Raw genomic sequence first — 17337 nt, 5'->3', positions numbered from 1 at the left:
GCACTTAAAATTGTTGTTGGCACCTGTCCATCTTGAGAAACAACAGAGTGCACCTCTGGGGTTGAAGTCAAAACACCAACTCATAACTTCTGCCTCCTGCATTGTTTTTTTGTGACCTCTCTGGAGTGCTAATCTGGGTGATATGTATGGAGGTCCTGGGCTGCTCAGACAACAAGACTCTGTCCCCCCCCCCCCCCAGTCTTGCTGGTGTGCTCCAAAGGAAGCAATACGTTTGGCATCAGCCTGGATGCAGGAGTTGTTGGCAGGAGGCGTAGAAGAAGCCATCCAACCAAACTTGTATAGGATTTACCGTATTTTTCGCTCTGTAAGTAATGGGAAATGTGTGTGTGTCTTATGGAGCGAATGCAGGCGGGAGGCTCTGCTCATCACTCCCTTTAAAGAGCCGCGTGGAGTGTGTGTGTGGCTCTTCGGGGCTTTTCCCCGAGGAGGGAGAAGGGCTGCCCTTCTCTCTCCTCTGGGAAAAGCCCCCAAGAGCCGCACACACACTCTGTGCGCTCTTTAAGGGGAGCACGGCTCTTGGGGGAGCCTTAGCCATGCGCAGCCTCTCCCGGGCAGGGGATGAAGGCTCCCCTTGCCTGGGAGAGGCTGCGCGCAGCTATCCCATAAGCCAGGACAGCCAGCGGGATCACTGCGTAGCAATCCCATTTGCTGTCCTGGCTTCTGGGATTCAGAATATGTTTTTTCTTGATTTCCTCTTCCAAAAACTAGGTGCATCTTATGGTCTGGTGCCTCTTATAGAGCAAAAAATATGGAACTCCTTTACCTTTTCTTCTTCTGTCTGGTCTTTGACTACAATAAAGTTTGATTTGATTTGACTTTTCTTCTCCTGAAGATGTCTCTCAAGGCAGTGGGTACGGATTTTTCCTCGGGGTTTACTTCTGAAGCCTTTCTCATGGATGAGTATAGCAGAGGTTTACGATCAGAGTTTTTCTTCTCCTACATGGGCTACCTTCCCAGGTTGACGAGCCCCATCTGCCTCTTGTTTCCTTCTACAACACATGCAGTAACTGCCTTCTTGACCACTGGACTCACCACTGGTCTTGTCCATTCCATCAGCTGGAGCCTTAAAATTAGAGGACATTAAAAATAATAATCTGTGAGGTGGTCTTCAGTAGAGGTGGGCAAGTTCTTCAGTTCAACTTGGATTCATCAAATGAATGAAACTGGAGGATGCTAGGGGGAAAGTACTAGGTAATCAGTTTATAATTGCAGTTCTAAATCTGTAGTTGTTGGCTCTTTCTCCTGTGAACACTATTTTATTTTTTTAATCCAGTGGCGGAGGCTGCATGGTGGTGGTAGTGGGAGATGGAGGCCTCTGTCTAATCTTCTCTGTTGTGGTTGCTATGACCACAGCAGGATTGTGGGAGGTTGGGGTCCCTTCCTCTTGTTTCCTCCTCTTCACTTGCTATCCCATTTTATTTCTATTCCCAGTGCCTGGAATACTAGTAATCTGGATGCTAGGAGCCCTGGAAACTGTAATTGTTTCAGGGTACCTGAAGAGGATGATGGGAGAGAAATTTTCCTCTCTGCTGCCACAGTAGGCACTGCAGCAACCACCTGTGGGACTGGAATAAGTTCTTCTCCGGCTTAGATTAAAAAACTGAGCTGTAAAAGAACTTAAGGGGACGTTGAAGGTGAGCATTACAAATCTAGGAATCATGAATGTCAAAAACATGACTAGTTTTCAATAGGATGGTTTGTATCCATCTGTATTTACCATATAGATTGGAAAGCAACAATGGCCCTATTCATGTATTAGTATCCTGTTGCCCAGCTTCCCCCATATATGCACAAAAGTTCCTTTCCAAAGCTTTTTATTGTTAGGCTACGGCAATATGTAAGCCCCTTACACACTTCAGGCAATACAGGTTGCTAATCCTCCATTCATTACTATACAATGCAGACTTCCTATTTAGCTCAGAGCTGTAAGTACTTAAGTAGAGAAGGGTTTGGATGGTGGGCACTTCTTCAGGCACTCATTTCACTGCACAAGCTGTACCCTCTCCGCTTTTTCTTTTCTGGCTCCTCTTGGACCTGGGAGGCAGAGAGGGAGGTGTCTCCAACTCTTGCAAAGAGAGTGGCCCCTCCCCTTGTAGGGTGCCAGAACCGCTGCCAGCCCCTTTCTGCATCAGGACATGTTCGCTCACAGTTCCTCCCGCTCAGGAGAAGGATGTAGCAAGTGCTGAGGGGCCAGAAGGGCTCGCTATGGGGAAGGCAGGGATGGAGGAGCAGATTGGACATCTTCTGCTCTGGGATTCCACCCACCTCCAGATCTCTGCTAGCCAATCCCCTCACTTTTTGTGGTGGTGGGGACAACTCGCTGGAGTCCTCCCTGGGACCGTCCTCATTCTGACTCAGCCAGCCCCTTGCAAGTGTGGATAAGAGAGAGCAAAGCCACTCCAATTCCTGTTAGATCACGCTTCCTCAACCTTGGCCCTCCAGATGTTATTGGCCTACAACTCCCATGATCCCTAGCTAGCAGGACCAGTGGTCAGGGATGATGGGAACTGTAGTCTCAAAACATCTGGAGGGCCGAGGTTGAGGAAACCTGTGTTAGATGAAAGTTTGCAGCGGGAGTTGGCTGTAGGCTTCTCCATGGGATTAGGAACCCTGATTTTGCAGGGCTTCCTGCTGTGCATGCCCAGATCCCCCTTCACACCTTTGCCTAATAATCAGAGGGAGGGAGGGGCAGAGCCAGGTAGGTGTGCACACCTTGGGCATGATCCTCCGGGGTGGAGGAAGGGGGTATGGTGGGGGCGGGCCGCCCTGGGTGTCACCACTGAGAGGGGTGACAAAATGCCGAGCGGCACTCACTGCGGGGCCTGCAGCTGCCCGAGCCACACATCTCTCCTGGGAGAGACGTGGTGGCTTGGGTGCGTGCAGGCTCCGCGCTGCCCAAATGGTCTGCCTGCTGCCTCCCCCCCAGCACAGTGGACCAAAACCAGCTGATGACATGGCTCCCCAAATCTATTTTCTGATGAGAGCAGATTTTGCGTCTCATTTGGAAACCAAGGACCCAGAGTCTGGAGGAAGAATGGGGACGGACACAATGCCAGATGCTTGAAGTCCAGTGTGAAGTTTCCACAGTCTGTGTTGATTTGGGGAGCCATGTCATCAGCTGGTGTTGGTCCACTGTGCTTCATTAAGTCCAGGGTCAACGTAGCCGTCTACCAGGAGATTTTGAAGCACTTCATGCTTCCTTCTGCAGACGAGCTTTATGGGGATGCTGACTTCATTTTCCAGCAGGACTTGGCACCTGCCCACACTGCCAAAAGTGCCAAAACCTGGTTCAATGCCCATGGGGTTACTGTGCTTGATTGGCCAACAAACTCGCCTGACCTGAACCCCATAGAGAATCTATGGGGCACTGCCAAGAGAAAGATGAGAGACAGGGGACCGAGCAATGCAGAAGAGCTGAAGGCTGCTATTGAAGCATCCTGGTCTTCCATAACATCTCAGCAGTGCCACAGGCTGATAGCATCCATGCCATGCTGCCTTGAGGCAGTAATTGCTGCAAAAGGGGCCCAAACCAAGTACTGAGTACATATGCATGCTTCTACTTCTCAGAGGTCCAATATTGCTCTATTTGCAATCCTTGTTTTGCTGATTTCATTTAATATTCTAATTTTCTGAGATTGTTAAATTGGGGTTTTCATCAGCTGTATGCCATGATCATCACAAATATAACAAATAAAGGCTTGACATATCTTGCTTTGCATGTCATGAGTCTATCTCATATATTAGTTTCACCTTTTAAGTTGAATTACTGAAATAAACGAACTTTTCCACGATATTCTAATTTTCTGAGTTTCACCTGTATACTATCAACTCTAGATCGTTTATTCTGCACGATGAGCAATGGAGAAATCAACAATTCTCTCATTGAATTTATTTCTATTTATTCTCCATATTGCCCTGTAACAAAGTCTGCAGGGTGGCTTACAGTGAGGAAGAACTCCATTTTTAAAACATCATTACCATATTAACATATCTGGAAAACAGCTAACTTGAGCACAAACTTTCTTATCTCTTTTTGTTGCTTGTCTGGTGTGTCTCATTGTGTCTATTAAAAAAAAAAATCTTCCTGTGTTCATATTGGTTTACTGCTTGCTCTCTTGATCTAAAAATAAAGTACCCCATATGTGTATCCGATTATCATGTTCATTCTTTCCCTTAAAATGCAACATGAGAGCTAAAGTCAAACCATGCTCTGGCAGAGGAAAATTTGCTTTTTAGACCACATTATGCATTGTTTCAGGAACCCATTTATTTATTTATTTTGAAGCTGTGGTTGGTCATGATATGTGTCACACGATGCAGATGTGCTTTTGCCAAAATCAAAAGCCTCAGAAGAGCCCAAAGTGGAGAGCTTTAATTTGTGGTATAGTGGTTAAGAGTGGTAGACTTGTAATCTGGTGAACCGGGTTCGCGTCTCCACGCCTCCACATGCAGCTGCTGGGTGACCTTGGGCTAGTCACACTTCTCTGAAGTCTCTCAGCCCCGCTCACCTCACAGAGTGTTTGTTGTGGGGGAGGAAGGGGAAGGAGAATGTTAGCCGCTTTCAGACTCCTTCGGGTAGTGATAAAGCGGGATATCAAATCCACTCTTCTTTTTCTGCTTCTTATGGAATAGGATATCCCTGTGATGGAGTGAGCGCCTTTGCTCGGTCCCAGCTCCTGCCAAAAAGTGCAAGTAGATAAATAGGTACCACTCTGGCAGGAAGGTAAATGGTGTTTCCGTGCGCTGCTCTGGTTTCAGTGTCCCGTTGTGCCAGAAGCGGCTTAGTCATGCTGGCCACATGACCCGGAAAAACTGTCTGCGGACAAACGTCAGCTCCCTCAGCCTGTAAAGCGAGATGAACGCTGCAACCCCAGAATCATTTGCGACAGGACTTAACTGTCAGGGGTCCGTTACCTTTTTTTAATTTTCATTGGAGAAATGTTGGAGGCTATGAACAACTGGGGTGGAGGGTAAACTTTGGTGATTCCAATCATCAGCATACAGCTCCTTTCTGAATACCCTGTCTTGTGTATTGTTTCTTGTAAAGTGCGACGGAATGATGGGATCATGTATACTTGTCAAAACTGAGCATCCTATAAGCGGATTCTGTAGTTATTTACGGATTATTTATTTATTTATTTGCCCTCCTCACCGCTTTTTTTCAAATTGTATTTTATTAGCATCACACACTAAGAATCTGAGGTAGAGGGAAAAAATGAAATTATTTTGTTAGCATCACATTCTCCTTTTGCATCCACACGGGCTTTTATATATATTATTAACTTTGCCACATAAACTCCCCCTGCGCCCCCCCCCCCAGCTAAGCTGTGGTGAACTCCCTAGCTATAGCTCTGACACTTATGGGGCCTGTCAGCACATGTTGGAGAACACTCACACTTTTTTTGTGTGATTTGGCTCCCCCCCCCCCCCAAAGCAGGCTCTTCATGTCAAAAGGAGAAGGAGGAAAAAAACAACCCATTTTGAGGCATGACATTTTCCTCATGACAGTCTGCCTCTGAACTGCACTTGCTGCCGCGGTGGTTAAAAGGCTTACAAAGAGAGTCTAACAGCCAGTGGCCAATCGAGATTGTGCAAGCCACATCTGCTATGGATGAAACACGCGCGAGGGAGAATAAGGACTTGGAGGAAGACTGGATAAAAGGGCTACGACGGGAGCCTAGCTGGCAGGTCAGTGATATAAAGGTGTCTGTGAATGCTTGGAAGTATGCTGTTATGTCTTAAGTGCCAGTAATCTCTAAACTTTGCAGGCTAAGTACAAATGAAATATGCTTCGTTGATTTGCAGCTCAGCAGTTTGCGGAAGCCGATTCGCAGGGAATCAGTGATCATTATGTTTTCATTGTCTTGGGAAGAATGGCTAGGCGATTCCAAATCTGTTTAGTTCAAATTGCAGGGGGTGGGGGTGGGGATAAGCAAGGTTTTGAAAATCTGTAGACATTTCTAAATTTATACTTCCCTTAATAATGGTACTTACATTAACAAGCTGCAGGTGTGCGCTGCACTGTTAAAGGAAAAGCACCGGGCTTTTTCTCTCTCTTCTTGTGTAGTTGCAAGTTTATTGCATTATAAAAACAGAAAGCAACACCTGTCACCCTTTTGCTTCCATGGTGTCATAGTAATTTGTAACAATGAGTTTTGTTTTCTTTTCTTTTAACCTCATTTAATGATGTGACCCTTCCTTTTAAAGCATGGTACATGCTTGCCTTATTATACCGGGCTAATAGCAGTTTTGCATGCATTCATTCCCTCCCTCCAGGCATAGGCAGTTTTCATTTAGGTGAGCACTGCAAGGCAGTACTGTTTACACTCCGAAATACCTGTTTCAAATTTGCGGAATTAGATATTTCCATTTTGTAAGCCGATAAATGAAATCCTCTGCTAAGCACCACTGAGTGGCTTTGATTGCTCTTTACATTACATCCTACACAGCATATCTGCACTTTTTTTTCTGCTCGGGTGCCTTTTAATTAGACAATCAACAATATTGAAGAGATATGTCACACGGTAGTTTCTCCCTTCTTTTGGCACTCCTCACAAGCTGTGTTTGGGGGGGATTGCTGCTGTTAACAGATTCTGATAAAGTGCTAACACAATCTCTTTCTGTCACGAGAAATTGCTCAAAAGTACAGGGCTAGTAAAGATTGCCACACGCGACAAAATCCTTTCTTCCCCCCACGAGAAGGAAATGTATATATTTCAAATGTACCAGATTCCCCCCGATTTCACACTGAGAAAGAGAACCATAACAGTAATCGGTGTTACTGCAAAATGACCTTGGTTGTACTGGGGGTCATACAACACTTTGGAATAATTCAGAGAACAGAACTTAACGTTCATATAGTGCTGCGAGAGAAATGCTTGGTGGATTTTAGCTACTAGGAGATTTGGATATTAATAATAAAAAAATGAATGTTTTGATTTCACTTTATATAAGGTCATGCAACACTGTCCTGTCCTAGAGGTCAAGGGCATCTTCTGAGAATTGTTGAGAGAGTGCTGTTTAGTGCTGTGCTGAAAATGTATCCTCCCCAGCCATTATCCATCCATTAATGAAAAAAGAAATGGTGTTTTAAAATGTTCAGATTTGGTGAAATTCTTGTGGCTGGGTTCAGGGTTGTTGTTACACTTGCTATACTTAGAGGTGCTGTGACTTCTACATAACATCTCACCAGTAGTCTGAACTTCATCCTCCCCAGATTCCACCAGTTGGGTTTTAGTACCCATGAGGAAAACATCAGGACAGAACTCCTCCCCTGGCCTTTTCTGGTCAGGGTGAGCAGGCAAGGAGGTTGCAAAGTGCTAAATAGATGTTTATTGGATAGGAATTAAGAAGCACCTCTCTTACGACCTAATCCCTGCACCAGCCAAAATTCTAAAGACACTCTCAGGGGCCCCCCAAATGAGGCAGAAAAAAATTTGGAAACCTTTTGCAGAGCAATAAAACTTCTGAGAAATTGGAGGTCAAGTTTCAGCACAGCAAATGCATTGCAAGAATTCTCTAAATAGAGAGGTTTTTTTTTAATGTTACTGGAGCATGATAATTGCCTCTCACTGGTGGTTTCACCTCACGGCAATCTGGTGCCATCTAAATCCACTAACCAACATATCACTGATGGGGGCCAGGTGGGCATTTGCCAGAATTTTATTTTATTACATTTTTATTTATTAAATTTGTGTACCGCCCCTCATCTGAAGATCTTGGGGCAGTTCGCAGTATGTCTCATGTGATCAGTCTATGCCATGTGAGCACTGGATTTGGGCATTACTGGAGCATTATGGGATGGCACATGGGGACTTCATGTAGCAGTTAAGAGCAGGAGCTGGGAAGTTCTCTTTTAAAAAATGTGCTTCTTCTATGATCTTATTAAATAGCCCCAAGCAACCTTTGGCCACCACACCATCTTTCACACCCACACACCCAACTGAAACAGTACTGGTTTATCTTAAAAAGGTAAAGGTAAAGGACCCCTGACAGTTAAGTCCAGTCACGAATGACTCTGGGGTTGCGGCGCTCATTTCACTTTACTGGCCAAGGGAGCCAGCGTACAGCTTCCAGGTCATGTGGCCAGCATGACTAAGCCGCTTCTGGCGAACCAGAGCAGCGCACAAAAACGCCGTTTACCTTCCCACCGGAGTGATACCTATTTACTTGCACTTTGACGTGCTTTCGAACTACTAGGTGGGCAGGAGCAGGGGCTGAGCAACGGGAGCTCACCCCGTTGCTGGGATTCGAACCTCCGACCTTCCGATTGGCAAGCCCTAGGGTCAGTGGTTTAGACCACAGCGCCACCCGTGTCCCTGATTTACCATACCAGCTTGTTTAAATAATGTATGAGAAGCACCCAAAGAGCACTATGTCCTAGTGGTGATAGGAGTGGTCAGTGAGGAGGGGTGGAGCTACACACCTAGCCTTGCGACAGCAGAGTTACTACTGCTTACATTGGGGTGACTGGCAGGTAGGTCAGCACGGGGTGATTGGTGGGAGCACTGGACTGGCTCTGCCATTGCTTTTGCACAGCACTGACCTCCCCTCTCCCTTGGTAAGTAGCAGTAACTCCTCAGCCAAGGAGCAGCAGCATCCCTCCTCATCGACTGCTCCTGGTGATACTCTTGTTGTTGTAGTAGTTCTTATTATTTGATGTGTATGGGGTGTTAGGGGAAGGGAAGTACTTGTCATGTTCCTTTTGGGGTTGTTTTTCTACCTTTGGTCCCCACCCTGCACTCAGCACTCCCTTGTGGCCCCTAGAAGCTGTCAGCATGTGACAGCAGCCACATCCTGGGAATGGCCAGCTAAACCAGGTGAGGATAGCCGATGGGTCTCAAACCCTTGTTGAGTTAGGGACTTCCCCTGCATGCAAAGACAGTCTTCGGCAGATGGAGCGGACAAGATCAATTGTGAGCCCAATGGCCAATAAGATGGTTTCTACACGGGCTGTAGAGGGAGAAGGAAAACTCTGGTCCTAAACCTCCACTGCCTTGCGGATATCTCTGGGAGAAGGAAAGGCTAAGGCGTAAACCCTAGACACATCCAGAGTTGGTGTCCCTAATTCGGTTGGGTGGTGACATGTATGCCTCCTTCCAGTAACTCCTGCAGCCAAGCTGGCGCCAAACCAATTGCTCTGCTTTCCTTTGGACCACATCAGCGAGGCTGAGAGGGAGGTCTTGTCATCTGGGTAACCTAGGACCTCTATGCACACTGCCCAGGCTTTGCTCCAGAGAGGCCACTTTGGAGCTTCTACTGCAGTGGTTTGACTTCACAAGCTGACACTGAACAACTCTTATTGGGCCAATATTTGTAGTCTCTCTCTCTCTCTCTCTCTCTCTCTCTCTCTCTCTCTGTGTGTGTGTGTGTTTCAGGTGCCAAAAAAGGCAGAATATATTTTTCTTCCCACCTTGCACATACAAGGTCAATTTCTGTTAAAAGTCCCCAGATATGTCAGTCTGACTCTAGATGATGCAAAATGTGAGAATCACTTACATAAATAGGATTGGAAAATATATAGGTCAAAAAGTCCCAAGAGATGAGAAACATCCTAATCGCAGTGGCTTGTCAGTGCAGCAATTTCGCCTGCTGACATGCTGAGATCTGAAATACTTGCAGTTTTCTTCTCAGGTCCTGTTTCAGTTTGTTATCTGCTTCTGGACCACCTGTGCCCTGGGTTTATTTCTTAGTTTCTGTGTAATTCTAAAAATGGTTTCCATAGAGAATGACAGACACAAATGAAATCTAAAATATTAATTATACATTTTGTATAATTAATTACAGCACGATCACACTGGATGAGCTTTTGTTTTGTAGGTTTCAACCATTCAGTTATTTTGAAAAGTTACTTTTCCCTTTTACAGTTACTATGCTGTATTTGAAAGAAATTAATCACCCTTACATTATATTTAAATTAGTGATGCGTAGAACCTGCCCCATTCCCAAGAAATCTCACCAGTTTTGTTGTGCTTTCTCTGGAAATTTCTCAGATATTTAAAATGAGAAGGAGCCCTCAGATTCACCTCAAATTTCACTTCCTGATTTTTTTTTAACCACAGATCCTAACTGGAAAGTTTTGTGACCAAAAGAGAAAAAGAGCTGAAATACAATCCTGTGAGCATCAAGGATGTTTAAATCCAATTTACTTCAGTGGGATTTAAAACAATCCAAGCATATGCCGTGTTGCAGCCCTTACATGTCAAAGATGAAATTAGTTGGCTCCCAGCTCTCTGGCAACCTTTTATGTTATGTGAAAAAGTACTAATTTGATAGTACTACAAATATGCTTGTTTATATATGTGAAATTATCCTGTTATACAACACTATTGATTTTGATATAGAAGTTATATAAACCATTTAACTAAAGTAATGTGTAAACGCACTTGTTCTGTGGTCTGCATAATCTCTCCTAAAGCTTATAAAATTTCTGTTCTTAAATTAATAAGCATTTAGCCTAAAGGAACTCTTCTCCTGTATTCAGCATGACTTAAAAAAAGAAAGGCAAAAAGTTTAAGCTAATAAAGTTTGGATTTAAGACAAGTTGGTTTTCTTTCCCTCAAGAAAGCAAATGCCACTTTCATTTGAAAGAAATGAAAGCAATGAATGAAGAAATGCTGCAAAGAATTCAGTCTAAGTGAAGCACTTTTAAGTACAACTGAATTCAGTGGAATAATATACTAAACTCTCCTTGAAATGACTGGGATTCTAGTCAAGTTTATTAGCAATAACCATATACTTTAAGAACAAATTCAGTCTTCCTGGTGGTTCAACAGGTTGCTTCGTAGTCAATATTTCATATATGTAATACTGTACGATATTCGCACAATATATTTTACCTTACCATATAACCAAAGGATTCAAAATTCAGATTATTATTAGGAGAGCATCACATTTTGGAAGATGTTGAATAGCATGGTCTTTCATTATGCCTTTTAGATAATGAAACCACAGGTGAATTCCCTCCCCCCAAAAAACAGTGAAATGTCAACAGCTAATCATATATGTGCCTCTTCACTGATCCCAACTGGTTGCTTAGAAATGTGTGTTGGGGGATCATAGATTTACTTCTAAAGTTGTAAGCACCAACGCTTTGGGGAAGTGCAGAGTTGGGTACACAGGAAGAGGAAGGGGAGAGGAAGTCCGGTTGCACAGGTAGAAGTTCTTGCACTAATGCAGCCTGTCTTAAACTTGGGTCCCCAGATGTTGTTGGACTACAACTCCCATCATCCTTGACCACTGGTCCTGGTAGCTAGAGAGGATGGGAATTGTAGTCCAACAACCTTGGGGCGCCCAAGTTTGAGAAAGGCTGCACTCATGGGATGACTTGATCAGATACAACCATAGGTTAGTTTCAGTTAAAATAAACAGGACTTAACTCACCTAACTTGTTCCATGGATTTCAATAGGACCCAAGTTCCAGCTAACTTACTCTGGTTGCAACCAAATATGTCTTATACTCCTTCTTGGCCTAAACCAAATCTTGTTAGAATTGTCATCCATCCCCATCTACTCTTCTACAGTGTTTCCTCCACCCACACATCTCATTACATGGTTCATTAGCTTAATGCGCCTGCCGTTTCTGCAATCTTGGATATCCCCATTGTTCTTAAAAAGTGAGACTACAGAAATAGCTTCTCAATGTGCCAGGCATCCTTTGTTAGGGCTGGATTCTGGTTTTCTATACCAGCTAGTTAAAATATAAGAGTTCCATCATTAAATGAACAAAAATGATAGGCATCTTCTACAACACTGAAACTCTCTTTGCCACCAGCCCAAATCATATGAATACTGAAGTAAGTAACTACAGAATTACTTACATGAGTATTTTTGTCTGTCTTTCAATGTATTCATTTCTCTTTTCAGTTTCCATTAAATGGGAGCTGCATCTGTTTAATGCAACTCAGATAACAATATGGCCTCACATGCTCCCTGTTGAAGATGTAAAAAACCTACCTTATAGATGTGTCACAGTTTTTTTCATCTTTAGTGCGGTGACGAGACATTTGATAATAAGGATATATTCCATTTTCTGCTGCTTCCTTACCTGATAATTTCTGCTCTTTCACACGATGTAAAAGCCAGTTCTGGAAATCTAGTGGAAGTTTAGCACACATTTCCATGGGAAAAAAATCTGTTTGCAGCCCCATTCACTCCCCAAATCATGGCAGTCTGGGGGTGGGAACAGAGTCACAAATATGCATTAAAAGGTGGCAACATGTCTAGTGATGTCTGTGGTTGTTTCACACCATGGCCAGTGATGCGAATGAAATTTAGCATGACATGGCAGTATAGCAATAAGAAAACCACAGTTCCTTAACACAACAGGTAATGAAACCTGGATATAAGTGTTCACATAACCAGGAAAATGAATGCAATATCCACACATCTGAATATACCCTAAGAGATGTAGATAATTCAATACTGTAAAGTGGGGTGGAACATAATGGTATGAACAAGTTTTCTCTTATGATCACTGTTTTTGGGAGGTTTTCATTGGGTTTTTTTTTTTGTTTTAAAGCAAAACCCCGGGACAGCCTTGTGAATCGCACAATCCTTGCTCTGTTCTCTCAAGCAGTTGTGATCTAAATATATTTATTCTTTTGAAAGGACAAGGTCAATTATTCTTAATGTATTGCCAGCTGCGGAAGCATTTGTGCAGTTTTTATTTATGCTATTGATTTATAAGGTGGATTTTTAGTTAAACTGGTAGAGAAGTCAGATTGGGGTCTTTTATTTTGAAATGCCTTACACTGGGACTCGGCCATAAAACATCACTTTACTCTCATATGAACATATACATACAATCACCCCAGCCCTCAGAGCAATCCATTTCATCGCAGCATTTTCAAAAGTGATCACTGTTGACTGTCTTTGGGAATGCTCAGGGCTTTTGCTATATTTGCAAAAATATACAAGATTAAAATGATTTTCAAATCCCTCCAAACCAAGTTCCATTTAAGAGTTGGTTGGATATTACAATTAATTGCAACCAATCAGATATGTAATAATTTGTGAGTCTAACAGGTGGCAGTTCATTTTGATGTTTTCATGGGGACCATATGTGAGCTATATATGGGCGCACTGTTCCACATGCAACATCTTCTTTGGATGTTACAAAGTGATGCTGCCAGCAGAATGCACATGTTGCTGGATATTTGGTTGATACTGTTTGTTTGTGAGGTTTAAGTGAGACTTGGAGTGCTGTGAGACACAGGTTGCTAATATGCAGTGCAACTACCTTTCCTATTAGGCTACCTTTCTGCCTTGATAAATTGCAGTCTGGATAGCAGCATTTACTGTAAGCGTGTACTAGCAATAGAACTGGGCACATAGTTATTTAAGGAGAAGTCCCTGTTAGAATGCAGTTGAAAGTTAAGGGCACTCAGGCCCAATTTCACTTTAATTACTTGCTCATGCACCACGTATTCACACTTTCTCAAGTATCATCTTGACTTCTTTTGCCTTCCATAGGTCTGTGTTGTCAGTGTATGGCAAATGAAGGGCAGGCATGTGTTCTAGGGAACAAAAAGGCTTCCAAGTGGAGCATTATTGGGTAGAATTGGTGCTGCTGCTGCATGCAAGTTTTTCATCCTGCCCACCTGATACCTGACATCATCATCATCATCATCAAAATGTGCGCCTATACTTTTTTAAATGTTTAATTCAGATTTTCTCTGGATTTTTAAAGGTGTAGCCCAGAGGTGCAGAAATCCCTGCAACATGTCCAGAATGGGCAGAAAGGTACCAGAGGGCAGGGCGCTTTGAGGAGAGGGGTCTCAAAACATAAAATGGGATGGTTCCATCAAAGCCGATCACTCATGTCCAGGAAACAGCAGGATGCTGTGGGGGTGGTCATGTTCCAGCTGTGTACATGGAAAGGACATGGAAAGGACCTGCTTGCACTTCTTTGTATCAGATTCCCCCACCAACACATTCCAAGTTCATGTGAGAACAGGACACTCACAACCAGTATCTTGCTCCCTTTCTCTATGTTACTAGTATCAATATTAGTTAGGTGCAAGGGTGTTGTAGGTAAGACAAAATACTGTCATGTCGTTCACAAAATGAATGGGGTGGAATAACGTAACAGCAACATGTTGTTGTTGTTTAGTCGTTTAGTCGTGTCCGACTCTTCATGACCCCATGGACCAGAGCACGCCAGGCACTTCTGTCTTCCACTGCCTCCCACAGTTTGGCCAAACTCATGCTGGTAGCTTTGAGAACACTGTCCAACCATCTCGCCCTCTGTCATCCCCTTCTCCTTGTGCCCTCCATCTTTCCCAACATCAGGGTCTTTTCCAGGGAGTCTTCTCTTCTCATGAGGTGGCCAAAGTATTGTAGCCTCAGCTTCACGATCTGTCCTTCCAGTGAGCACTCAGGACTGATTTCCTTAAGAATGGAGAGGTTTGATCTTCTTGCAGTCCATGGGACTCTCAAGAGTCTCCTCCAGCACCGTAATTCAAAAGCATCAATTCTTCGGTGATCAGCCTTCTTTATGGTCCAGCTTTCACTTCCATACATCACTACTGGGAAAACCATAGCTTCAACTATACGGACCTTTGTTGGCAAGGTGATGTCTCTACTTTTTAAGATGCTGTCTAGGTTTGTCATTGCTTTTCTCCCAAGAAGAAGAAATAGAGAAACAGAGAACATAAACGACATAATTTCACTACAGTAGACAGTGAGATGAATAGCATAATTTTGGGTTGGAAGAGGAGCTGTAGTGAAACAGAAACAGTGCTGTGGACAGGGAACTCAAGCAGAATGGAAAATGATGCCTTCTTACATCTGTAGCCACAAGAGAGAATGCCGTGTTCTTCGCCTTTCTTACCGTTGGTACACCTTTTCCATTTAGAGGGTTGTGAATAAACACCAGGGGAAGTGATGCTTAGGTTCTCTCATTCCACATTCAATACTTAAGCCTGTCACCTGCCTAACACTTGTGATCTCTAGGATCATTGGGAAAGAGCACGTGTTGACTCCAGACTTTAGTTTTTGTGTGTAAATTTGTTTTAAAGCCCAGAAGTGGTTTTCATATTTTAAAAAAATCCCCACAGAGAAATTAAATTCAAAGACCAATGGCAGGAAAAGAAGCAACATAGCTTTCACAAGGCACCAGGACCATTCGTCAAAAAGCCCCGCTCTTGTCATTGCACATCCTTTGGTATCACTCATAGGCCAAGGCAGCAGTTCTTCTTGAGAAGCTCTGGGGATAGGGTGCCAGGGATGAGGAGGGCTGTTTTTCCAATTTATCTGGGGTCTGCATTTCCCCCCAAAAGAAATGTAAACAAGCTTGTAAAATGAAAGCAAGTTGGATTCCCTCTTTGCTGCAGATGCTTTATTACTAATCTGGTTGTGTGTGTGTTATAATTTATCATATAGGCTCATTCATGTATTGCATCTACTCCAAAAAACCCTGATATATGTATATATCGAATGTTCCGTCTCTTTGTAGCTTGATTTAGAAATGGCCCTAAAACGAATATTTGTTTGTTTGTTTTTAATTGAGGCACTTCTTTCCATGTAATATATTTGCTTCTCTTAGCATATTAAAACAATATTTGAGGAAAATTGATTTTTAAACTTAATAGCATGGATTATAGAAACTGATAAATCTAAAATTAATAGCTAAGAAAGCAGTCGTTTCAGATGGGATAATTTAGATTTTTTATCATTTATTAATCATAAAAAGTAAACCTGCTCTATTGCTAATTTTAGTTTTTATCAAGAAGATGAATTGTTTGGGCTAATGAATGTATAGATATTCAATGCCAAAGGCATTCGTGGGAATCTGTTAATCATTTAACTGTGTCATGGCATATGCTTTGTCTTCATAAACCAATTAAAAGACAAAACTTCATCCACTAAAATATCTGCTGGTCTTTGTTGCCTAAAGCAAATTAAAACAGCATTTGTTTCAGAATGTGCTCCAATCCAGAGTTAATATCTTTAGGTAAATAATTAAAATGGAGATAGTAATATACAATATATTTTTTTTACATCAAGATTTACAATGTATGTGAGCTTTGGAACTGCATAGAACTCTTCCTAAACTAAGAATGAATTGATTGCTGTCTTTGCTTTATGTTTGTTATAATCATTCAGAGTGATCCATTACCTGTTTACTCAGAATAAAAAGTTTTGAGGAGTACAATGGGATTTATTCTCCAGGAAGTGTTATTTGGAGTTCAGCCTTAAAATGGTAATAGAAGAAGCCCTTTCTAGTTAGAACGCAGCCAACATTTCAGGGTAACACAGAGGAATGATAGGTTCAGGGAAGCAATAGCAGCTCTCCCTTTGACAATGCAAACACCCCCCCCCCAAAAAAAAACTATAACAGACCAAAGACTCAGCAGTTATGCAGCTGAGTCTCTCTCTCTCTGGCACTAATTGGAACTCACAGGTACACGGCTTTTTTCAGATAAAGAAAAACTAATATGGCACCTCCATTCTCACTTAAATATAAGGGAAAGTAGAAGATCAGTTTCCCCTTCCCCCCCTCGCAGTGTGGGAGTTTCAAATTTAAAGTTCTAGACCTGACAACAGGGGTGCATATTTGCCTTTTAAAAGATTAGCAACCTTTTGAAAGTGGAGGTGAAATATGCAATAAAATTTCTGAGTCAAGGGGAAAGTCTAGAAATGCCTCAGGCACCCAAAAGAGCTAGGAAATCTCCCTGAGTCTTATAAACACCATCACACATGGTTCTGTGATATCCTTCCTGCATTGAGAGCAGGTGTAAGAGTGGCAAATGTAAAGGTAAAGGGACCCCTGACCATTATGTCCAGTCGTGGCCGACTTTGGGGTTGCGGCGCTCATCTTGCTTTATTGGCCGAGGGAGCCGGCGTACAGCTTCCAGGTCATGTGGCCAGCATGACTAAGCCACTTCTGGCGAACCAGAGCAGTGCACGGAAACGCCTTTTACCTTCCCGCCAGAGTGGTACCTATTTATCTACTTGCACTTTGATGAGCTTTCGAATTGCTAGGTTGGCAGGAGCAGGGATCGAGCAATGGGAGCTCACCCCGTCGCGGGGATTCGAACCGCCGACCTTCTGATCAGCAAGTCCTAGGCTCTGTGGTTTAACCCACAGCGCCACTCGCACCCCGGATGTAAGAGTGGTAGTGGTGAGGTATTTTGGAGATGGAATTCTTGTATTGTGTTCCTGCGCCTGTGAAAGTTCAGATGTGAAGGAGGAAGTGGTGAGATTTTTCTTCCTGTTCAGGAGTTGTCCATTGTTACAGAACAATAGAGTTGGTACGAGACCCTAGACAACATGAGAAAGAAGGAAGGGATCTGGAATGATTAAGACAGTTTC

At 43.2% G+C, this 17337-nt stretch overlaps 1 protein-coding gene across 3 annotated transcripts in view; it reads left to right on the top strand.

Moving 5' to 3' along the window:
• Window positions 1–17337, top strand: part of PPARGC1A (PPARG coactivator 1 alpha) — a 635527-nt gene that overhangs the window by 285355 nt on the left and 332835 nt on the right. The window contains exon 1 of one of the 3 annotated variants that reach the window (XM_081019910.1): window positions 5611–5709. The exons of the other annotated variants lie outside the window; for them this stretch is intronic. Coding sequence (XP_080876036.1) covers window positions 5629–5709 — 81 coding nt within the window. The 5' untranslated portion in view covers window positions 5611–5628. Of the gene's footprint in view, window positions 1–5610; window positions 5710–17337 lie in introns of those variants that run through there. 3 annotated transcript variants of the gene reach the window in all.

This window comes from Podarcis pityusensis (genome assembly GCF_964106645.2).
Source record: "Podarcis pityusensis genome assembly, chromosome: 9".
Lineage (NCBI taxonomy): Eukaryota > Metazoa > Chordata > Lepidosauria > Squamata > Lacertidae > Podarcis > Podarcis pityusensis.
Note: the sequence above shows the minus strand (reverse complement) of the source record. Positions and strands in the feature narration are given on the sequence as shown.